Genomic DNA, 22,119 nt, shown 5'->3' with positions numbered 1-22,119 from the left:
AAACCCCACCCCCCAAAAAAAACCCCACCCCAAAAAACCCCCAAAGTAATTGCGGGACTCTGTACCTTTCCTGTACTTGGTTGCTGTGTGCCCAGCTGGAATGCTTCAGACTTTAGGAAAATCTGGAAGAGCTAAAACGTGGCTGCAACGTGCACATGTCCAGCAGTGATGGTAACTGGGTTCGCTGTTCCTCCCAGGCTCAGAGGTATCTGTCAGGGAAGAGTCGGACACGGATCCCAACCAGAGCGACGAAGCAGAAGCTGAAACTTCCCCAACAAAATCTCCAACAACTCCTAAGTCCATCAAGTGCAAAAATTCATCAGGTAACAAGTGGGCCAAGACCTGTCCCGCCTGGGGGTTGCTCAGGGCTGCGCACTGCCCTTGAACCTGGCCATGCAGAGCTGCTAAAGGTGCAGACGTAAAACTGAAGCAGATGTGAGAAGGAGCAGGACTTTACCCTTTATTTTCCTGCAAGTGGACAGGGAAATGCTGAACCCTCTGGCCCGTATCGCTGACCTGGTCTGCGCATCTTACCGGGTCTTCTCACCCCTTTTCTCCCCTCCCAGGGCTGATCTGGCACGTTAGGAGCAAATTATGCTGCTCAAGATGTGAGCCTGGACTGGCATCAAGCATTGATTTATCTGCTCGAGTCTCCCCTGTAGCTATCTTAACACTGTCTGTAGCACCCCGTTGGCTTAATTCCTGCTAAAGCTGTGCTGGATAAATTCTTATGGCGTGGTGGCACCCAAAGCTGCCCATCTCCTTTGCCCCAGCCCCGGCAGGGTGGAAGCCAGCTCCCTGTGGGGAATCGCCCTGTGTTGGCCATCTGCACCTACCACCTCCATGAGCCCCGTTCCTGGCGTGCCCCAACCTGGGGGGGCTGCGCGTGTGCTGGGGGGGCTGGCGAGGGGGTCCAGGGCTGTGGGAGGGGACCTGGCTGGAGCTGTGGCAGCAGCCAGGGTGGTGTTGGCTTTCTTCTCCCCCCAGATTTCTCGTTGTTTTCTTACAACAACGGCGTGGTCATGACGTCCTGCCGGGAGCTCGACAGCACACGCAGCGCCCTGTCGGCTGCCTCTGCATTCGCCATTGCCACGGCGGGAGCCAATGAGGGGACCCCCACCAAGGAGAAGTACCGCAGGATGTCCCTTGCCAGCGCAGGTACCCTGCCCCGGGCTGCCGAGAGGGCGGGGATGTGTTTTCAGGGTGCCCGTTTCCACCGTACTTGGCTGGGTTGCCCTCCAGGAGCACCCTGGCTGGGAGGCAGCCCCCGCCGGGGGTGCCCAGAGGACCCACAGCCCAGCGCCTGCCCGCTCGGGGCTGTGGTTCCCGGGGTGCCTGGGCACGGGGGCTGCCCAAGGAATGTGCAGGTTGCAGGCAGCTGAACCCTTCGCACCCGCGGCTGAGCACCCCGCTGCCTTGTAACACGGAGCCTCCCCAGCGCGTGCATTTAAGAGGCAGCTTAGGGATGCTTGGGAAGATGGGGCTGCTCCTTCTAGCAGTCCTGAAAATATCCGTAAATGATTCCCGACGGAGCTGTAGCTGTGCTAAGGGGTCGTTGGCAGTTTCAGGCTTTCCAACGGACCAGCGGAACGGAGACAAGGAATTCGTGATCCGGAGAGCAGCCACCAACCGGGTCCTCAATGTGCTGCGTCACTGGGTCTCCAAACACTCGCAGGTGGGTGGTGGGGGCCGGTCAGGGTGTGGGCACCACGGGGGTCCTCCCTCCCTGCCGGCGTGAATTCAGCTGTATGCCGGGTGGCTCAGCCAGGCTCCAGCTGGAAAGACAATTTGGCACTTCTTTTTTAATTAAGCAAGTGAGTGACATGGGGAGGAGATGAAAACTGTGAAGCAGGGGACCTGGGAGCCCCTGGCGCAGAGCGGGGGGCCAGGCGTGGATTGCAGTGTTTGTATATTCGGTGTGCGAAGGAGGGGAGCCAGGATCCGCGGTCATCCCCCCAGCTGGGCTCGGTGGAAGTAGTAGTAGCTGGGTAGAAGGAGTAGCTGGGTTTGATTCCTGTTAGGGGTTTCAGGCTGGGGTCTGGGTTAGGAAACCGCATGGCTTTCCTTGCTGTCCATTTCCCTCTGCCACCGGTTGCTGGGGGCACTGGGAGCGGTGCCATACTGATTGGTACTGGGAAGCCCCCACGCCTCTCCCAGGCCGGTTGATGCCAATGCAATGGTACAGAATGAGCCGGGTGCCTTCCTGGCCGGTTCCCGTTTGCTGGGCGCTGCGGGCTGGGATTTTGCCGGGGAGGAGCAGCCTCTGCGCTCCCCTGAGCAGCTGCCTGCACTGGCACCGCAGGGCCATCGGTCTTGGCCAGGTTTAAATGGGCAGGGAGTGGAGCTGCTGGGAATCAACGTTACTCACGTTATAGCGCATTAACACTGTGACCGTGCCGGCTTTGGCAGGACTTTGAAACCAATGAGGAGCTGAAGTTCAGAGTGATCAGCTTTTTGGAGGAGGTTATTCATGATCCTGAGCTCCTGACCCAGGAGAGGAAAGCAGCCGCCAACATCATAAGGTGAAGGGCCGTGGGTGGGAGGTTGCTTTTCCTGGATGCTGTGCCAGGCTTTTGGCTGCTTCCCGCTCTCACCTGGGATAAGAGCAGGCACAGGTCTCCAGGAGGGGTTGTGCCCCTGGCCAGGGCCTGGGGTGCGGGAAGAGCCGAGGAGGAGGATGGGCGGTGCTGGGTGGTGCATACATCTCCCTGGCACATCAGGACCCATGGGGCTGTGGTCTCAGTTAAGGGTTTTTTTTCTCTTTAAAACAGGAAATGGGACTTAGAAGTGTTCTTATGCACGCCGAGTGTTTAATCTGTGAAAAACCACAAAGTCCTGCTGCAGCCCTGTTGGAGGCGTGCAAGTCTGATGCTTTCCCAGCTAAAGTAACGCTGTGTTTTCATGCCGTAGGACCTTGACGCAGGAGGATCCAGGAGACAATCAGATAACCCTGGAGGAGGTCGTACAGATGGTAAATACCCTTTCCCTTCATCACTCTGCCTGGCAGCTCGGCGTGGTGGTAGGGGAACAGCTAAAGATCCCCGCACTCTGGCGCACCCAGCTCTGTGGAGAGCGGTTCTCCAAGCCCTCTGTCCGGGCGTACAGCTACAAAGCAGGGAAAGGTTTTCTGGGGACAGGGCCAGCTGTGAGCACAGCTGGATCTGTTACAGGCAGAGGCAACACTAATCCAGCCCGCTGGCTGTTTAGTCCTCCTGCACAGTTGGCAGGACAGCTGGAGTGGGCATGGAGACGTGCCTGCCCACTGCTGCCAGTGCCTGCCCGAGGGACACAGGAAAACCCCATGGGTTTCCACCATGTCCTCTGTGTCCCCAAACCTGCGCCAGTGCCGCTGTGCGCTGGTTCCAATTCACGGGCGCTGGTGCAGCTGGCATCGGCACTGCTCCTCCAGGAGCAGAGACCTGGGAATGTGCAATGGATTTAAAACTGTCAGGGTGGCTGCAGTGCATTTGCCACCTTCCTGCATTAAAAAAACCAAAGTCTGCTCCCAGAAAAACCCAAGAGCCACTTTAAATTGGCCTGGTGCACCTGAAACAACAATGGCTCTGTCCCCTGTGTCTGCTGGACAGCTTCTGGAGTGGTTGAGCCCTCTTGGTTGTTTTTTTTAAGCTTTTGTCTGCAACCACAGGTGCTGGAAACTTCCTTTGAAGAAGAGAAGACAAACGAAACCAGAGGGTTTCGGTCTGCCCCTCAATCTGAGCAGCTGAGCAGCAGCGACCTGCCATCAGAGGCGCGGTGGGGACACGAGGGAGCCCTGGGTTTTGTAGCGCACATTGGGGTGATAGGGGTTGTGGTTTCCCCGGCCCCCTCCTCCTGAGCTGGGGGTGTGCATTGTGCCGTGTGCTGAACCCTTGGCCAGGGGGGCCCTCCTCCAGTGTGCTCAGAGCCCTCCTGCATGGCACTGGTGCTGCTGAGTGCCACCAGTGCCACTTGCCCATGCAGTGTTTGCTGTCAGCAGCACCCCATGCTCTGGCAGGGTGTGCCCTCATGGCCTGCACCCACCCACAGTGTGCACCCACCCCCCTGCAGCCTGCACTCCCCCAGTGTGCACCCACCCCCCCGCAGCCTCTTCATGGGCCCTTGAGCTGCCGCAGAGGAAGCTCAGCTGGTGTTTGCTCCCTGGGAGCCGCTTTCGAAACCCCTTTCCCATGGCCAGGAGGGGATTTTGCAACAGGCTGTTAACTCGTGCTGGCCGGAACAGTTCCTGGGGCCAGCTCACCCGTGGGTTCCTGGAGCCATTCTGCTTTTCCGAAACCACTGCTTTGCAGAGGGTGCTGAGGGAGGTGATGCCTCTTCTCAGGGCGAAGCAGCACCCCAGAGCAGGGGGCTCAGCTGACCCACGGCATCGTCTGCATGTCCTGCACCCCCAGCCACCCCGCAGTGTGGTCCCCTTGCACCACTGTCCCCGTGCACCACTGGCTCTGGCCAGGGGACACTGCAACACAGCAGCTCGTGTTTCAGTGCGTCATCCCTGAGCAAAGCAGGGACAGGGACATGCCATTTGCTGTTTGCTTCCAGGAGGTGCTGGGGAGGGCAGTGAGGAGGGTCCAGGCTGTCTGTGGGAGTAACTGGCTGGACTGGAAGCAGCACCCACCCTGTGCCTGCCGCCCCATGCACTCTCTGCTTTGCACCTCGGCCCTCACAGCCCCAGAGCAGCCCATGGTTCCCAATCATGCTGCTCCATCCCGGCACGATGCCAGCCTGGCCCCTCTTTCCTATGCACCCCCCTGTTCTGGGAGCTGCTACATCCCCTCTCCTGGGACCCGGACAGGAGAGACGTTGCTGCTCGTTTCCAGGAGGCGGGATGCTGTGGCAGGTTTTTAGACCATTCCCTGCTGGGAAAACCCTGAGTTCAGACTGTGTTTGTGCCAAAGCACAGCAAAGTCCATGCACGCTCCATGCAGGTCTGGGGCTGGAGGCTCTTGCCATCAGCCCGGGTGGCTCCAAGCACGGGGCACCCCGAGTTCCCCCATGCCTGCAAGCGCCACTTGGCCAAAGCCAGGCAGCAGAGACAGGGGCCATCCCCGTTCCCCTGCTTTTTTCGACATCCCTTAGAAGAGCTGTCCCAAGCAGCAGCAGGGTCCAGGAGCTGCCGACCCCACAGGTGCTGGTGGAGAGGTGCCGGCGAGGCTGGCCGAGCTGCCAGGCAGGGGTAGCCAGGCACGAGGCAGCAGCTCGGCAGCACCGCTCCAGCTGGGATCCCCTAGTGCTTTATTAATTAAACAGATGTAGAGCAAAAAGGCAGCGGTTGCAGAAGTTGACATGCGGGGATCCATTCCATAGCTGACACCTAATTACTTAAATAGAGAAGATTAGTTAATTTTGTGTCTGTACATGTGCTCAGATGATAACGTAATTAAAACCAGCAGGTTCGCAGGTCTGTGTGAAGCCGGCACTTCTCAGCGCTGGTGGGCTGCAGGATGCAGTGCGGAGCCTCTGGACCATCAGACCAGCGTGGCACCGTGCACGCCGGCTCCGATGGGGAAAAGCCTTTGGCTTGGGAGTCCGACTTCGGCTTTGATTTTATGTGCATGAAATGCAGAAGTTCTTACTATGCTCTTAACCAGCGAGCCCTCGTTGTTGCCTTTGTCGCTCAGGCTGAGGGAGTCAAAGCAGAACCTTTTGAAAACCACTCAGCCCTGGAAATTGCAGAACAGCTGACGCTGCTGGATCACCTGGTCTTCAAGAAGATCCCGTATGAGTGAGTGATCCCCACGAGTGAGGAAGGGCTGTTCTGGTCGTCCTGGACTCTGTGGCCACCTGCTCCCCCTCCCAGGCTAAACCCTTCCCAGCTGCCGCCTGCTTTGCAGGTAGCCCAGGCTGGGCTCGAGCCCAGATTTGAGGTCTCGATTTGTGGCTTATCTGCTGATGTCCACAGGGTTAGCGGCTCAGGGAGAGCCTCCCACCTCCATGGCACTTTCAAGCCCATCCATGCGGTCCCTTTCCAGCAGTGTGGGGGGGCAAAAGCCCTGGCGCTTCCATCCCGTGTGGGTGCAGTGGAGCTTGTAGGGCTTGGGTGTCCCACAAAACCGGGAAATAAATGTTGATCTGAAAGTTGTCATTTGCAGAGAGTTCTTTGGGCAAGGTTGGATGAAACTTGAGAAGAACGAAAGGACTCCTTACATCATGAAGAACACAAAACACTTTAATGACGTAAGTGCAGCCATGGCAGGGGATGGGGAGACAGGCAGAGGCGAGGCAGCGCAGCCAACCTGCCCCCGGCCTTAGCCAGGGACTGGGATGTACGAGCTTTATCTGCCCCCACCCGTGTTCCATGGATGTTATGTGCCTTGGGGACCCATTGCAGGGTCCATCTCCTGGTGCAATTGCTCCTTCTGGGGCTACTGCAGTGAAGGGAAATCTTTTTAAAAAATGCTGCGAGGCTGGAGAGCACATAGCTGTTGTCCAAAGTCCTCCTGACGTGCAGGCTGGAACCAATGTCTCCCCAAAGGTCAGTAACTTGATAGCATCAGAGATCCTCCGGAATGAGGAGATCAACGCGCGGGTGAGCGCCATCGAGAAGTGGGTGGCGGTGGCGGACATCTGCAGGTGCCTGCACAACTACAACGCGGTGCTGGAGATCACCTCCTCCCTCAACCGCAGTGCCATCTTCCGCCTGAAGAAAACCTGGCTCAAGGTCTCCAAGCAGGTAGGGGCATGGGGCTGACCCTCTTCTGGGGAGGCAGGGGAGGGTTTGATGGGCTGGGTGTGATGGTGTTGGGATGACATGAGACGTACTGAAAAAACAGTTAGAAAATGGAGTAAGGTTTTTGTAGGTCTTTCCCAGGAGGGAGGTGGAGTGCAAGCAGCTCAGACCCTGTGTTGCTGTCGGGTTTATTCATCCTACAGGTCAGATGTGCAGCTAAAGAAACCTTTTCTAAAGAGTCATTGTAGCTGTGTGCACACACACAGATGCTTCTTTAAACTGGTTTTCTGGGCTTCTCAGACCAATTATGCACAAGTAAAATGAATTCTTGTGTTGAGTTACTTGGTACAGAAATAGCTTGTACCTGCATGGTACAGACCCTGACAGAGTTCAGAGGCTGCTGAGCCAGAACCGCTGTGTGGGCTCCTCTGAATCTGAAACACCGTCTTTTTTCCTGCAAAGTGATAAACCTGTAAATTAAAACAGGCACTGGCGAAGGCAAAGGTGGGAGGCAGGGGAAGGAAACAAGTACATAACCTGTCTTTATTATGTGTTGGAGGAACTTTGCTTTCAAGTGCTTGCTCAGCTCCTCTGGATGTCACTGGGAGCCGGGTGTAATCACCAGGGCAGAATTTGTACCTGCAAAGGTGTCGAGCAGCCGGACGGGGCTGACGTGCCTCGGTGGCTGCTGTGGGCAGGGCAGGATGGGAGCGACCCTGCGGCTCCTCAAGCTTCACCGCCTCCAGCCGCGGGGATGGGGGTTTCTTCCAGGGCCTTCTCCAGGTCACACTTTGGGTTTCTTGCAGACGAAGGCTCTGATCGATAAGCTACAAAAGCTGGTGTCGTCGGAGGGCAGGTTTAAGAACCTGAGGGAGGCACTGAAAAAGTGAGTGAACAACAATTCTCCTCCTGTGGCTGCTGCTGTGAGGGAGCTGCTGACGGCCGGCCCAGGGCCCCCACGGTGGCAGGGGACCTAGATCCCACCCAGGCTCCCGCGCTGCAGGCTGGGGCTTTGCTCACAAGATCATTTCAGACCCTGCGCTAATGTGCGTCTTGTTTAGCAGGCACAGGGCAGCGGCTTGCAAAGTGATCCCGAGTAATGAGCTGCTCCTTTGAGCAGCAGTGTGGAAAGACACGAATAAAAGGGATTGCAAAGGTGCAAATCATTGCCAGACACCGGTATTTTTTTTTCCCCCCTCCCCTTACAGACTCGTAGTTTAAACCCCACAGTGTACCATATTTAGCTACGGTTTCCCACCAGCCAGTGCATGTCACTCCAGCTAGCGTGGACCTTATTGGCAGCACACCAGGGTGGTTCCTGGGTGAGAGCATTGCACAGCAGAGAGCTGGCAGTGCTGCAACAGCAGCCAGCCCCACACCCTACCAGAGATGGCATCAGGCTTCTCTGCCAGCGCTCAGGCTCCCCAAATTGTCATTACTTGGTGTTCGCTCCGTCCTGCAGCCGAGGAGCCCGGTGCTGTGGGTGCATGGGGAGCGGGGTGCTGAGCTGCCCTGGAGCTGGTGCATCCCCACGGGCTTGTGCATCACTGTGCATGGCAGACACCTGCGGGCCGTGTCCCATCAGCAGTGCATGGTGATCTTCTGTGGGGGACTGGGCTGGGGGGTGAGGTGAAGGGCAGGGGGCAAGCCCAGCGCTTGCACTGCCCTCAGCTCTTGGCGGGGGTTTTGCTGGCTGTGGGGGCCAAGGCCGGCAGGGGAAGCTTCAAAAGGTCTTTCCAGCCCTCTGCCGAAGCTGTCCCCAACTCACCTCCTGCCGCCCGCAGCTTCGTGCGGGGCACAGCCACAGCTCGTGCTTGTCCTGCCCTGCCTGCGGGGACAGTGGCTGCAGGATGCGGCCCAGGAGACCAGCAGCCTTCCCGGGGAGAGGCTTCCTTCTAGGGTTTCTGTATATTAGAATCCTTCAAATTCTGCTAACTGTGGAGTCCAACCCTCCTCCCTGCTCCAAAGCCCCAGAGTAAGGCAGTTTTCTTTCTTATTTGTTTCTGGTTTACTCCTGAAGTTGTGACCCTCCGTGCGTCCCCTACCTGGGAATGTACCTGACTGACCTGGCGTTCATTGAGGAGGGGACCCCGAATTACACTGAGGATGGCCTGGTGAACTTCTCCAAAATGAGGATGGTGAGTCCCCCAGCCCCACTGCGGTGGGCGTGCAGGGGCTGGGTTGGAGCGATGTGGCTCGGTGCCGCGGTGCTGCCCAGGTCTGTGCCCACGCCACGCAGTCCCCACAGCTGGCCGTCATCCACGCAGCACCAGGCAGCCACACATGTCCCCCTGCACGCACACACACAGCCGGGGTTGCCCTGGTGAGGGATGTGTCTGGAAGAAACAAAAAAGCCCTTTGCATCGTGCTGTGGTTGAAAGGTGCGGGTGAAGTGAGCTCCACTGGCTGCCCGTCGCCATCCCAGGTGCTGGGACGCAGTGCTGGTGGTGATGGCTGTGCTGTAAACAGCTTCTGTGTTTTATCTCCGGACAGATTTCGCACATCATAAGGGAGATCCGCCAGTTCCAGCAAACCTCCTACAAGATTGAGCACCAGCCTAAGGTACAGCCTTGTCCCAAGAGCAACACATTCCCTCTCCTCCTCATCTCCCTCTCAAATCACAGCGTCTAAGCCTCAATTTCTGGCAGCTCCTTTGGGGAAGATACGATGCTTCTGTAAGAAATTTAAGACAGAAAACGCTAGCAGAACCAGTACAGGTGTGGGGGCTTGTGTCAAGTGAGGCATAATGGAGGGGGAGCAGGCACAGGAGACATGTAGTGACCTCCCTGCTCCTCTCGGCGTGTGTGTGCCCTGCCACGCAAACCATAAGGAGCTCATCGCCCATGCAGTATTGCTGGCAGAGCAAAAGGATGTGGCTTCCCGCCATCCGAGCCTTGGCCAGAACAAGCCAGCGCTTTCCGGGCCTGTCCCTAGCTTTGCTGCCATTTCTTCCCAGCAAACAGGACTGCCCTTTCCCTCTGGTTCTTTCTGCAAGCTGCCGTGATCGCGCAAGGGTCAGCAGCCCTGCACGGTCTTGCCGAGTTGGGGCTGGAGCGTGGCTGTGGTTGGGCAGCGTGGCAAGGGAGCAGCCTGGAAGGGCTCCCGGGGAGCGGGTGGGCCTTGGGGATGGAGCCGTCCTCCGCTGTGAGCTGCTTTCGGGCAAGTGGTGGCTGAGGCAGAGACCTGTGTGCTGCAAGAGCGTGGGTCTTGAACTCAGCTGGAGCTCGTGTTTTACCTGGAGGTGGAGCAAGAAGCTGTACCTTTTCCCGTCCATGGGGCCCTTCCACAGGAATGAGTAACAAGTGTCAGTGGCTCCTGGGGCCGCTGCCCTCGTGCCCTGTGCTCCCTTGCCCTTTGCTGCCCATCCGCTGCAGCAGGAGCATGGCTGGTGCCTCTGCACCAGGAGCAGTGCCTGTGCCTTGCTGGAGGCTGTCGGCAGTGGTGCAGGGGACAGAGGGCAGCTGCAGGGGCCGCAGCAGGCTTCCCCGTGCCTCCCCCAGGATACTGCAGCGGAGGCATTGCTGCAGACAGCAGCTATGCCTGGATGTGACAGCTGTCGGGCAGGGTGGGCAGCATGGCAGATGGCCAGAGTGCTCCTGGGGCTGCTCTGTGTGTTTATAAAATGTATGCACTGCTCCTTGCATGCACAGCTGGGCCATGGCGCAGAGGCTGCCCCTCCCTCAGTGCCCCCCTTTCCCTGCAGCAGGCTTTGCACAGAGCAGGGCCAGACTCTGCGTCCCCTCAGGCCCCCCCGTGGGTTGCTCCCGTGGGCCGCTCCCGTGGGCCTGCGCACAGCTGAGTTATCCCGGCACTGGCAGAGCCCACCCTGGAGATGCTGAGAAATAGCAGCATCCCTCTCCCCAGGCTGGGGGTGCAGGCTGGGAGCAGAACATGTCCCACTGCCCCCCGCAGCCTGGTGCTGGGTGGCCTCCGCCTCGTGGTGGCCCCCACACATGTGATGAGATGAAAGGTCTCAGCCGCCCTTGCACTTCCTCTGCCACAGCACTGCAGAGCCACCCAGGAACTGGGCTGGTTGCTGTAGGGGTTTCCGCTGTCGCTGGCATTGCTGTTCTCCAGAAACAGCAAACCCTCCTGAAACAGTGCTGCTGCCCTGCAGGCATCTGCCGAACCTGCCCAGTGCCCTGGCTGCTGCGTTGTTGGCAATCGGGCCGGGCCAAACCGCCCTCCGAGCTGATGACACCAGTTTCCGTGTGCGGTGGCAGGAGTAGCCCGAGTCCCTCTGGACTGCAACTCCTGGCCGGGCTGGCAGAGGTCACGGGGCCACAGGCTCTGATTTTAGCCTCTGCAGTGCTGGGCAGCCCCAGCCCTACCCTCCGCACTGTTGGTACCTGCCCGGGGCTGGGCTCATGCTGCAGCCTTTTCCCAACTGGGCACCCCAGGTAACCCCTGCCTCCTCCCAGCCTCTCCTGCTGAGGAAGAAGATCAGCGTCTGCGAAAGCTCTGGGAAACCCAGCTGAAAACAGCCAATGCCAAGTGCAGCAGGGAAGGGTAGTGCAGGTGGTGCCGTGCATGGCTGCACATCGCCCTGTCTCCCTGCAGAGGTGGGATACAGCCGCACAGAAGCTCCTGGAGGGTCTTGTGGGTGATGGGATGAAGCCCCCTCTGCACTGCTGGCACTTCCCGGGCAGAGGCTCTGCTGCCAGCTGCTCCTCACACCGGCCGGCTCCGAACCCCAGATGTGGCGCCTTGCCCCGGCACGGTTGTGCCCCTCTTCGGGATCAGCTGCGCACACCGCATGGCTAATGAGGCCAAAAAGTAATTTGGGAAAAATCTTCCAGGAATTGCGAGCAGATTTTCTGCTAGCACCAGAGCAGATGTCCTGCCCTGTCAGCAGCATTCCTGCAGCAAGAATGTTGTTCCCCACTTACACAGTGCCTTAATTATCAGGATTTTGTGTTCTCAACAGGAGAGAACTTTGTGGCTGATAAAATAGTACCAGAGAGGAAAACTTAAGCAAGAAAAACAGAAGAGCAGCTGAGGACTAGGCAAGACTTTGCAATCCTGGGATGAGATAAGCACGTGCAACGCCGGTTGGCAGGAACTGCAGGCACTTCTCTGCGACTCATTGTTTACTGCTCAGGCCTTTATCATTTCCTAATTTCGGCATTTATCGTCAGCTGCAGCAGAGGTGAGTCCTCCCTGTTAATGGTTTGGCTCTCATTTTTCCAGGTGACGCAGTACCTGCTGGACCAGTCATTTGTGATGGACGAAGAAACCCTTTATGAAGCTTCTCTGCGAATAGAGCCCAAACTGCCTTCTTGAGCCCAGAGCAGTGGCCGGCGGCTGCTCGTGTACACACGCTATACCATACTGTATATATCTGTTTGTTTCTGTTGGACGCCCTGGAGTGACTTCCACGTATGTGCTTCTCCAAGCAAACCGCCCCCCTCGTTCTTAGGCCGCAGTAGACCTCGCGTAGGATTTCCTGCATCGTTTAAGGTTTCATGCATTGACACTTTGCTGGAGTCCCGGTTTCTTTTCAATGATGTTATTTTTGTCATTTGTTCTTCTCGAGGGGGCTGGCGGTCGGGCAGGTGAACCCGTGTGTTCCCACGGGGCTCTCGGGCAGCACGGAGCAGCTCTTGCTCAGACGGTATCGGCAGTAACATCCCTGGGCAAACTCTGTAAGGCGGGGGAGGAGAACACGTTAAAGTTTATCCCTCCGTGCGAAGCGGCCCTCTCTCTGCGTGCCACCCCCCCGCGCTGGCCCGGCACTGGGGAGGCCTCTCGGCCGTTGCCCCCGGTCCCTGCTAAGTCGGGAAGATGGAAACGTCCCTTTGACTCTCCTCGCTGCATACGGCTCATGACAAGCTTCTGTTGATATGCTATAGATCCGTATACCTTGTGACCACTATGAGTAACATGATGTAGAATTAGAAAAAGATGACCGAGTGTTTTTATTACATATACTGTAATCCTGTCTAACCACCTTCTAGCAGGAATATAGTAATGTAGTGCTTATTCTGTGAATATTACCATGTATTTTTTACATTGTACAGTATATAAACACAGTTTAACTTTACAGTGGCAGGCATGCTCCACTCTAACAACCAGAACACTTTTGCTGTAAGCAATACCTCGTGGTATGAGAATTCTCTTTCAAGCCCTAAAACTATTTCAACTTACAGCTTGTTTGGAAAAATATTTCCATTTTTTGTAAAAATATATGTTTCCTGATTACCTCTTGCTAATAAATCTATTCTATCTCAGGGTGAACCGGGACTTGTGATGTTTTTCTCGGCGGGTCAACGCCGGACTCGCAGATCCCCCCCCCGCTCCCCGCGGGGACGGGCCGCCCCGGGGAGGGACTGCCCCGCCCCCTGCCCCGCCCCCTGCCCCGCCCCTCCGGCCGAGGCTCGGCCCGGTTGAGCTCGGCTCGGCTGGGCTCGGCACGGCACGACATGGGCTGGGCCGTGCTGCTGCTGGCTGCGGCCGCGCTGCTGGCGCCCGCCGCCGCCTGGGCGCCCTCCGCCGAAGGTAAAGGGGCACCGGGAGGGGAGGGGGTGGTACGGCACGGCTCGGCTTGCCGCCCCGGGCGCTCTCCGGGCCAGGGCCCGCGGCTGGGCCGGGGAGGCGGCGGGGGAGCCGAGCCGAGCCCGGGGAGTCGCTGACGCCTCCCCGCTCTCTCCCGCAGAGGAGCTGCAGTTCAAGGCCTGGATGCTGCAGGTAAAGCTCCGGGGGGCGCCTCCGCTGCGGGCCGCGGTGGGAAGGGCCGGGCCGGGCCGGGGCTCGGGGCGGGGAGCCCTCGGGAGCGGCGGGATCTCGGTGCGCGGCTGACGGGCTCTGCCCCCGCAGAACAACCGGCGGTACGGCCCGGGCGAGTACCCCCGCAGGCTGCGCATCTTCCTCGGCAACAAGAGGCAGATCGACGAGCACAACGCCGGCAACCACAGCTTCCAGAGTAGGAGCCGCTTCCCCAGCCCCCCGGCCCGCTCTTGCTCTCGCTTTGAACTCTGATCCTTAGTGAGCAAAACGTTTCCGTTTCCTCCTTCTTCTAGTGAGTCTGAACCAGTTTTCAGATCTGACCTTCGCTGAATTTAAAAAATTGTACCTGTGGAGAGAGCCCCAGGTAAGTCACGGGAGCGTGCCCTGGGCAGGGAGGAGGGGGTCCAGCAGGATGGCAGACCCCGAGCTGCCGGGGGGCTCTGTGCCGAGCTGCACCCGCAGGTGGGTCAGCACCCCATCGCTGTGCTGCCTGACATACACTTTGCTAAGTGCAGTGCCCTGTTCCACCGGAGCCAGAGCCTGGGTAAGAGCGAGGTGAACCCCCCCATCTCCTAGCCCCCTGGCTTCCAGCCACTTCTCTGTCTTGACCCTGGCTCTAGCTGAATTGTCACTTCTGCTTTCAGCTTTGCAGGTTGATCTGTATTTTTATGGGTAGACCTAAGGCCTGATCCCGACTGTTTGGGGAGTTAGGAGCTCCCTGAGCAGCTCGGGCACCGCCACTGGGGGTGTGGGTTGGCAGTGCTCTTCCAGGGCTGTCCCAGGTCTCCCCGACTGTAGTGGCTGGCATGCAGCGGGCCGGGGCTGCACACACACTGTGGCAGTCACTGCTCCCTCCACCCCAGGGAGGGCGGCCATCCATGGGCCACCATCCCCTGGCACGGCAGCTTACCACAGCCCTCTCACCTCACTTGCAGAACTGCTCAGCCACAAAGGGGAACTTCCTGCGCAGCTCTGGGCCATATCCCGACTCCATCGACTGGAGGAAGAAGGGAAATTACGTGACGCCTGTGAAAAACCAGGTGAGGAGCATGTGTCATCGGTGACACACCAAGAGTGGGCCAGAAGGGGGGCTAACCGCTGCAGGCAGGGCACTGTGCTGGGAGGAGGAGTGCTGGGGTGTGTGTGCCCACAGGGAAGCAGGCTCCCCCAGGAGCCCCTCCATGGCTGGGGCGAGGGGGGCTGGGAGGGGCTGGGGCAGGGGGAGGCCGTGGGCCCTCGGGCAGGGGCCGAGCAGAAGGCGAAGCCCAGCTGCCGGCGGGGAGCCGAAGCGCTGTGCTCCTGGCGTGCCCTTCTGCCCCGGCCCTGGCATTTTGGGGAGGCCAGTGACCCTGCAGCACATTATGGACCGTTTCCTCTCTGGCTCCTAACACAGGGCCCCTGCGGGAGCTGCTGGACCTTTTCCACCACAGGGTGTTTGGAGTCTGCTATTGCTATCGCGACAGGAAAGCTCCTCTCTCTGGTAAGAGATTTTCCTTTCCTGTGGACTGATGGCAAGTCCTGCCTCCGGTTATCTACCAGGGCTGCCAGTGGGGGCAGCCCGCTCCTGTCTGGGACAGCTGCCAGCTGCTTGTTCCGAGTCTGGCTGTACATCGCTGCGTGCGGCTGTGGCAGGCACCCCCAGCCCTGCAGACCCCTTGCAGCTCTTTGCAAGCCGAGCAGAACTGCTGGAGGAGGCGCGGGGCAGCGTGGCTGGGAGCTCTCTCTGCCTGAGGCTGTGCCTGTTGCCATCCCCTCTCGGGGTCTGTGTCCCGCTGCCACGGGCTTGGGCAGAGCCCTTTTCGGAGCTCTGTATTTTTATGGGTAAAATACATACTGGAGGGGCCGGAGGCTGCCGGGTCCCTGCTGCCGGGAGCAGGCGAGGTTAGCTAGAGCCATGTCTGGTGCTGCTCCCCGGCAGGAGCTCCTTGCTGCAAAACAGCTTGCTGCAAGCAGCACACTGTGAGACTGTTTATTTTTAAACTCCCAGAGGATTTATATTCTCGAAGAACCAGAAAGACAGTAGCTGCTTATATGACTTACTGGAATAGCTGAGGGTTGGGTGTAAGTGTTAAAAACAAACTTGACCTTTGAAAGAGATCTCAGCCAGTGCTCCCATGGGTGGGATGGTGCCCCGGCAGGCATGAGGAGGAATGCCTCTTGCAGCTGGAGCATCCTGGGCTGCCGGCTCCATGTCTTCCTCGTCCTGCTCCTTGGGACCTGGAGCCATTCAGCCGGGTGATTGCTGCTCACAGCAGGTGAACAGCCAGCTGCACGGATAAAACCAGTGCTCCTCGGTTGCCTGCCGCACGGGTTGCATTTTGTCTCACTTACTCTGAATGCAGGTGTTGAATATATACTGACTCAAAAAACTTTTCCGTAGGCGGAACAACAGTTAGTTGATTGCGCTCAGGCTTTTAACAACCACGGCTGCAGTGGGTAAGTAATATAAAGTAATAAAGAATGGAAATAAGAGTATCTTAGATTCCATGATTGACAGCCTTCCTTAAGATTTAGTATTGGGATCCTTCCAGATCTTGGAATGGTTTTTGTTTCCCCTTGGCTGAGACGTGTCAGGGAAAACAGTTTTGGGTTTGGTGTGCTTATTTTAGTTTCACCCTCCCTAGACGTTAGAATGTTTCACTCAATCTCCAGCATTTCCTAACCTCTGTTGTTTCTCTTGTTTATTAGTTTTTCTTCCGATATTTGATTTGTTACAATGTCTTCTGATATCGCAGTCACGGGTGCTACATAGCTGGGCTTTAACATGCTCAGGGAAAACAAGGGGAATTTTATCTGTTGCTCTGCTCATGGGTCACGCGCATCTCATGGTGCTTTAAGGAACCCACAGAAACCTCTGCTTCCCCTTTGGTAAATTCCTGCTGGCATTGCTAGAGAAGGCAGAAAATAAAGCTTTCTGAAATCTTATGTTTTCTGTAAGATAAGCGGTCCCTGAGGATCGTTCAGAGAGCTGAGCAAAACCACTCTTGGTGCTTTTTATTTTTCTTGTGACTCCTCCTTAGTCCCCTCCTTGTGACCATGCCCTGATCACGCTCCCCTTTTCTTCCTTCTGCGAGATGTTCTCCCCAGAGGTGGCCGAGGAAGGAAGCAGCTGCTTGCTGAAGATGTGGGTCCCTTGTCCTCCCCCGTGCTGTGTAGCTGGGGACCCCAGCCAGGCTGGGCAGAGGTCACGGAAAAACACCTTTCAGTGCGCGAGGCTGCAGAGCTGAGCTGGCACGGTTGGTGCTGTGTGGGCGAGGTGGCCTCACGCCTTCGGGGCTCCTGTGTTGGTGTTTTCCCCTGGGGATTAGGCACTCCTGAGAATGAGGTCTTCCCGTGCCTGTGTAGGACCTTGCCAAACAGCATGATGGGCTAGGCTGGGAGTCCCAGACAGGGAGATACTGCAGGAACAGACTGGAGTTTATGCCTTTAGAGGGTCTGGGATACACACTGTCCTTCCCTTTCCCCCCCAGTTTGTGGGAACGGTCTGTAGGATTGCGGGGAAGGTTGGTGGCTTTGCTCTGCAGAAGCTGCAGCGTTACTGTCCTAATTAATCTGCATTCTGGCTGTGTTGTCTTGCAGGGGCCTGCCAAGCCAAGCCTTTGAATACATACTGTATAACAAAGGGCTCATGGGGGAGGACACCTACCCGTACCGGGCCAAGGTATTTACAGTGCAGCTCAGATGCGTTTCTGCAGCGGCAGAGCAGGGTCCAGAGCAGGCTCTAACACCGGTTCCTTTCTGTCTGCACAGAATGGCACGTGCAAGTTCCAGCCGGAGAAGGCTATTGCATTTGTCAAGGATGTTATCAATATCACGCAGGTAAGGCTGCAAGGGTTATGTTTCCGAACTTCCAGGGCTGTGCCAAGCCTGACCTGGAAGGTGCTCAGATGCCCCGAGGTGTGCCGGGCTCTGCAGTGCAAGCTTGCTTGCTCTTTGGAGTGGAGCGAGCCGCTGGCATTGCACATTCCTCGTCTCCTGCGCACCGCTGACACCCTTTTCTGAAGGTGGCACCAATGAAGTGCTGTAGTCGAAATACAGGCACTAGGCCTCTGCCTGCTTTCCACAGTGGGTGCACCTCCAGACTGTAAGAAAGTCTTGGTTCTTGTCTTTCAATGCAAGCAGCACTTGCTTCCTTGTTGTCCTGGTTTCAGCTGGGATAGAGTTAATTTTCTTCCTAGTAGCTGGTACTACAGTGCTGTGTTTTGGATTCAGTATGAGAATAACGTTGATAACACACTGATGTGTTAGTTGTTGCTAAGCAGTGCTTACACTAGTCAAGGACTTTTCAGCTTCTCATGCCCTGCCAGCGAGAAGCTGGGAGGGGGCACAGCCAGGACAGCTGACCCAAACTGGCCAAAGGGACATTCCATACCATGGGACGTCGTGCTCAGTACATAAACTGGGGGGAGTTGGCCGGGGGGCAGTGACCGCTGCTCGGGAACTGGCTGGGCGTCAGTCGGCGGGTGGTGAGCAATTGCATTGTGCATCACTTATTTTGTATATTCTTTTATCATTATTATAATAATAATAATCATCATTATTTTCCCTTCCTTTTCTGTCCTATTAAACTGTCTTTATCTCAACCCACGAATTTTAGGGTTTTTTTCCCGATTCTCTCCCCCATCCTACTCGGGGGGGGAGTGAGCGAATGGCTGTGTGGTGATAGCTGCCTGCTAGGTTAAACCACAAGACTTGTCTGCAAGCAGAAAGCCAGGGTTAGCCATCCCCGCTGTGCTCTGACTGCTGGTCTGGGGATCCTGACTGGTCCCAGTGTCATCAGGAGATAAATGACCCTGGGATCCTCTTCTTGCAGTATGACGAGGATGGCATGGTAGAAGCTGTGGGGAAGTACAACCCGGTGAGCTTTGCGTTTGAGGTGACGGGTAACTTCATGCACTACAGAAAAGGAGTCTATTCAAAGTGAGTATTTCTGAACCTGGGAGGTGAGGGTGAGGGGAAGGTGTAAGGCTGGGACCAGTTGCATCCCCATTTCTCCTGCTTTGTGGCACTGGACACAGGGACCCTGGACTGCATTCTTGCATTTTCTTTTAAACAGAAAATAGCAAACATAAGTAAACTGAGCCTTGATATACTGATTTCCCAGGGGGATGAGAGTGCAGCACAGGGAAGAGGGTACACCGTGCTTGCAGCCAACTTATTGCTAGGAGCCAGTCCAAGCTGAAGACCAGACTGTATCTGGAATGAAACTCAGCGAGTCAGTGAGCTCGGGAGATCCTCCTGCAGCCCTGCCGCAGAGCTGGGGGAAGCCTGTCCCAGGGCTGATGTGTGTGTCTGTGTGCCTGAGCTGTGGATGGTGGCAGGGTCACCCAGGTGTTGCAGCTGTGTGTCTGGTTTACTTAGGGTAAGCCCTAACCAAAGTAAGTTTCTGTGGGACTCAGGCGGCTCTTCCAGCGCTAGACCTCGGCGGGGTGGTAGTGAGCAGTGTTGCTGCCTTCACGGTGCCCTCCACTTGAGCTGGTACGTTTGCAGGTTGCGTTATTAAGGCAGGGGTCCCTGCATTGCTGTTCTCCACAGGGCGGGCAGGTCCCTGAGCACCTCGTGCCAATCCCTCTCTGCAGCTGGACATGTAAGAAAAGTAGCAGAGATGAAAAATTAGTTTGAGACATAAGGGACCTAGCAGGAAAAGGTCTCAAGTGTTGTGTCAGCTCTACAGCCAAGGCACAAAGCTACTTAAAAGGATGATTATTATATTTTGGAAAGACTATGGAAACTAACTGTGGCAGGATAGATTTCTATTAGGGAAGAAATGGGAAAAGTGCATGTTTGGAGAGAACTAGAAAAATACTTTCACGTAATGAATCCTCGCTCATGTAGAACTGCAGGGAAAATTAAACTAAGAGTCTAAGCATGAGTGATCTGCCCCAGGGAGCAGCAAGGGAAAGAGTAGGCAGCACTGCGAATTAGAGTGGCTTTGCTGTTGCAATAAAGACAGTAATCTCAAAGTTAAGTGCCAGCAACAGGCAGATGTAAGGTGTGAAAGCAGGCAGATGGTCAAGATACTTTGTAACAGGATTCCAGTTTGAGGAACACACCAAGTAAAGTTATCTTGTAGATTTATAGTCTAAGGTAGATTTAAAGTTGGAGCATATGGAATAATTGATGCTCCAGTGGTTTTAGCCTATGCTCCCCAGATCAACTATTAAGATTCAAGAACAGTAGATCTGTTGTGGGGATTACTGATCTTTTAGTTATCTGCAATTTGAAAATGTTTAAAAATAGGTGCTCTAGAGATGAGAGCTTGTACCTTGTGTTGTCTTGTTTTATATCACAGGCAGCAACTTTCATCAAGTGCAATTTAAAAGCTGGAAATTCAGAGGAAATACAAAGAAATGTGTATTTAGACCGAGGAAGTTGCTGTTCCCTCTGCAAAATGTGGAACAGTACCCTTGAATTTTGAGGCAGAACAAACCATTACTGGGATGTACTAAGAGCTTCTGGTTTTCATTGGAAAAATTACTTTGCTCAGTTTTTTCATTGTAGCTCATTCTTGTGTGACAATGTTGATGTTAATTCTGAACAAAAGGCCGGAGCAGGTGCTCAGATCAGAGGTCCATGTAGCCTATCGCCCTGACTTCAAATATGGCCGGTAATAATTTCTGAGTGAGAAAACAGAGCAGTATCTCCTTTTCTTGGCTTCCCTCCCTACTCTCCACAACTGGAAGTTCAGAGTATCCATTAGTTCTTTTTGCAGTTGGAGTGCAATCGAGAATGCCAGCTAATCCATGATTAAATATAGGCTGGTTTTTCATGTAACAAATCTGCATTATTTTTCCTTTTCTTTGCAGCCCACGATGTGAGCACACTCCTGACAAGGTGAACCATGCTGTCCTCGCTGTGGGGTATGGAGAAGAAAATGGGACTCCTTACTGGATTGTGAAGAACTCCTGGGGCTCACTGTGGGGCATGGATGGGTAAGGAGGTCTCAACGCTACCAGACCCACCACGGTCTCCCTGTACCTGGTAAAAGGACAGTCACGTGCGTGGGATTCCACCGACTCTCATCAGCCCCCCGGTCGCCCTTACGCTCTCAAGCTGCAATTTCACAGCTGTTTCATACTCTGGGAAGAGGCAGGGGCAATCATCCCAGCCTCGGCAGTGAAGGAGACACAGCTCTACAAACCAGTCCTGGGCTGACTGGTTAAAGCAGACCCTTAGATCAATAGGTCTGCCATTGTCACCATGGGCTCGGCCAGCGCATGCGGAGCCGCTGTACCACTGGTTTGCCTGGTGCCAGGGGAGCACCGTGCCTCTTCCGCGGTTACATGGCCAGAGAAGAACGGGTTGTGCTGGGAGTGAGTTTTCACTCCAGCTCCTCAAGTATTTCCAGCTGCAAGTGAAATTTTTTAGAGTCAGGTGCTAACTCTGCTAGTTCGTGATATAAGGGGGACAGGGAATAGCATCGCCTGGCTAACTACTGGCGGCAACAGCTCTGTCACAGGTATTTGCTCCTTGTGCTGGCATGAGAAAGGAGCATACACATAATGAGAGCAGTCGCCTTACGCCGGTATCTGTCATGCTGACTCTGCCGGAGTAGGGAACACTCACTCATATACATTTCTTTCTCTTTTTAGGTACTTCCTTATTGAACGTGGCAAGAATATGTGTGGTCTTGCTGCTTGTGCATCTTACCCGGTTCCTCAGGTGTAAGAGGAGAGCGCAGGCTGGGGAAAGTGGGCACAGGAAAAGGAATGACTGATTGCATATGAATTTCTAAATGCTAAAATCAAGAAAGTGAGAACGAAATGAAATAACAGTCTGCAGAAAGTCGTTACCTGCAGGCAGATTTGTCAGCTTGCACACAGCTTCCTGCAGTAGGAAGACCCATGCCTCTTCTCCCCAGCCAAAAGCAAGCGTGCTCCTGTGCCGAGCGCCAGACTCCCGCCTTCTCCTCCCGGCTGCGGTGCGCGTGCGGCGTGCCTCGCTCACCCTGTCCCAACCGAGGCCCTGTGCCCCTGCTGGGGGGGTGTCGGCAACAGGGGGGGCTGCTTGGACAGGGAAAATGCTGCGCAGTTACGCAATTTTAAGACGCTGCCCCAATGAAAGCTCACCCTTCCTTAAGGTGGCCATTTCCCAATCAACAGATGTAACTTCTAGGGATTTTTTATTTTCTTTGAAGGTGATTTTTCTTTTGAGAAAGATGAGTGCTGCTATTTGTATGTTTTATCTATTTTCATTAAATGTTTTTAGTATTTTTTGTATTAAAAAATAGGGTATTTTAATGCAAAGAGAAGAAATGGATGATTTTCTTTTATGACTCAATGAAGAAAGCAAGAAGCTTATTGCTAATAGTTTATAATAGTTTATAAACTATTAAAAACGCTATGGTGAAAGAAGGCTGCGCGTCAGTAGGGGGCACTTCTGTTGGGTGTTATTTCACGCTAAAATCCGCCACTGACTGAATAAAGATGACTTGTCACCAGTGCGGTGGTGTGCTCTCCGCCGCCCTGTGCGTTACCGGCACGGTCACCGGGGGGGAGCTGCGGCCTTCTCTTCGTTTTCGATCGTGGCGCAGGACCCGACCCCGGGGGTGTCTGACGGGGGCACCGTCCTCCTGACACAGCTCCCGCGAGCGACGCGGGGGCGCAAAGCGTTAAAACTTTCTCGGGTTTACGCAGCTTGCTTTTATAACCAGCTTTAAAGCGCCTGGGGCAGGGAGGCCGTGCCCGGCGGCTGCCGGCCGCCGCTCTCGACCCCGGCGACCGCCCCCC

The 22,119-nt window shown here is 55.8% G+C and overlaps 2 protein-coding genes across 4 annotated transcripts in view; both read left to right on the top strand.

The window, feature by feature from the left end:
- The window catches only part of RASGRF1 (Ras protein specific guanine nucleotide releasing factor 1), a 45,656-nt gene extending 32,755 nt beyond the window's left edge, over positions 1-12,901 (top strand). For 2 of the 3 annotated variants that reach the window (XM_076348182.1, XM_076348180.1), the window contains exons 16-27: positions 198-323; positions 988-1,158; positions 1,563-1,675; positions 2,410-2,522; positions 2,911-2,971; positions 5,616-5,719; positions 6,087-6,171; positions 6,470-6,667; positions 7,471-7,550; positions 8,685-8,802; positions 9,158-9,226; positions 11,855-12,901. In XM_076348182.1, the coding sequence (XP_076204297.1) occupies positions 198-323; positions 988-1,158; positions 1,563-1,675; positions 2,410-2,522; positions 2,911-2,971; positions 5,616-5,719; positions 6,087-6,171; positions 6,470-6,667; positions 7,471-7,550; positions 8,685-8,802; positions 9,158-9,226; positions 11,855-11,947 (1,331 nt within the window). In that variant the 3' untranslated portion in view covers positions 11,948-12,901. The remainder of the gene's footprint in view (positions 1-197; positions 324-987; positions 1,159-1,562; positions 1,676-2,409; positions 2,523-2,910; positions 2,972-5,615; positions 5,720-6,086; positions 6,172-6,469; positions 6,668-7,470; positions 7,551-8,684; positions 8,803-9,157; positions 9,227-11,854) is intronic. The other variant, XM_076348181.1, reaches the window with a different exon arrangement.
- A 151-nt stretch (positions 12,902-13,052) lies between these two features.
- On the top strand, positions 13,053-21,830 carry CTSH (cathepsin H). The gene is made up of 12 exons (XM_076348183.1): positions 13,053-13,162; positions 13,320-13,351; positions 13,481-13,586; positions 13,684-13,754; positions 14,326-14,430; positions 14,784-14,870; positions 15,771-15,826; positions 16,970-17,051; positions 17,141-17,209; positions 18,204-18,310; positions 20,197-20,322; positions 20,983-21,830. The coding sequence occupies exons 1-12, from the start codon at positions 13,087-13,089 to the stop codon at positions 21,056-21,058; spliced, it is 993 nt and encodes a 330-aa protein (XP_076204298.1). The 5' UTR covers positions 13,053-13,086; the 3' UTR covers positions 21,059-21,830.
- Positions 21,831-22,119: the final 289 nt, after the last annotated feature.

This window comes from Aptenodytes patagonicus, chromosome 10 (genome assembly GCF_965638725.1).
Source record: "Aptenodytes patagonicus chromosome 10, bAptPat1.pri.cur, whole genome shotgun sequence".
Classification (NCBI taxonomy): domain Eukaryota; kingdom Metazoa; phylum Chordata; class Aves; order Sphenisciformes; family Spheniscidae; genus Aptenodytes; species Aptenodytes patagonicus.
The sequence above is the reverse complement of the archived record's forward strand: the minus strand, read 5'-3'. Positions and strand labels throughout refer to the sequence as shown.

What these genes read in the sequence shown, in the direction of transcription:
- CTSH (XM_076348183.1), top strand. Translation starts at nt 13,087, where the DNA reads ATGGGCTGGGCCGTGCTGCTGCTGGCTGCGGCCGCGCTGCTGGCGCCC. An exon ending in AGAAAAGGAGTCTATTCAAA is followed by an intron (nt 18,311 to 20,196) that starts GTGAGTATTTCT and finishes TTTTCTTTGCAG; the next exon opens with CCCACGATGTGAGCACACTC. An exon ending in TCACTGTGGGGCATGGATGG is followed by an intron (nt 20,323 to 20,982) that starts GTAAGGAGGTCT and finishes TTCTCTTTTTAG; the next exon opens with GTACTTCCTTATTGAACGTG.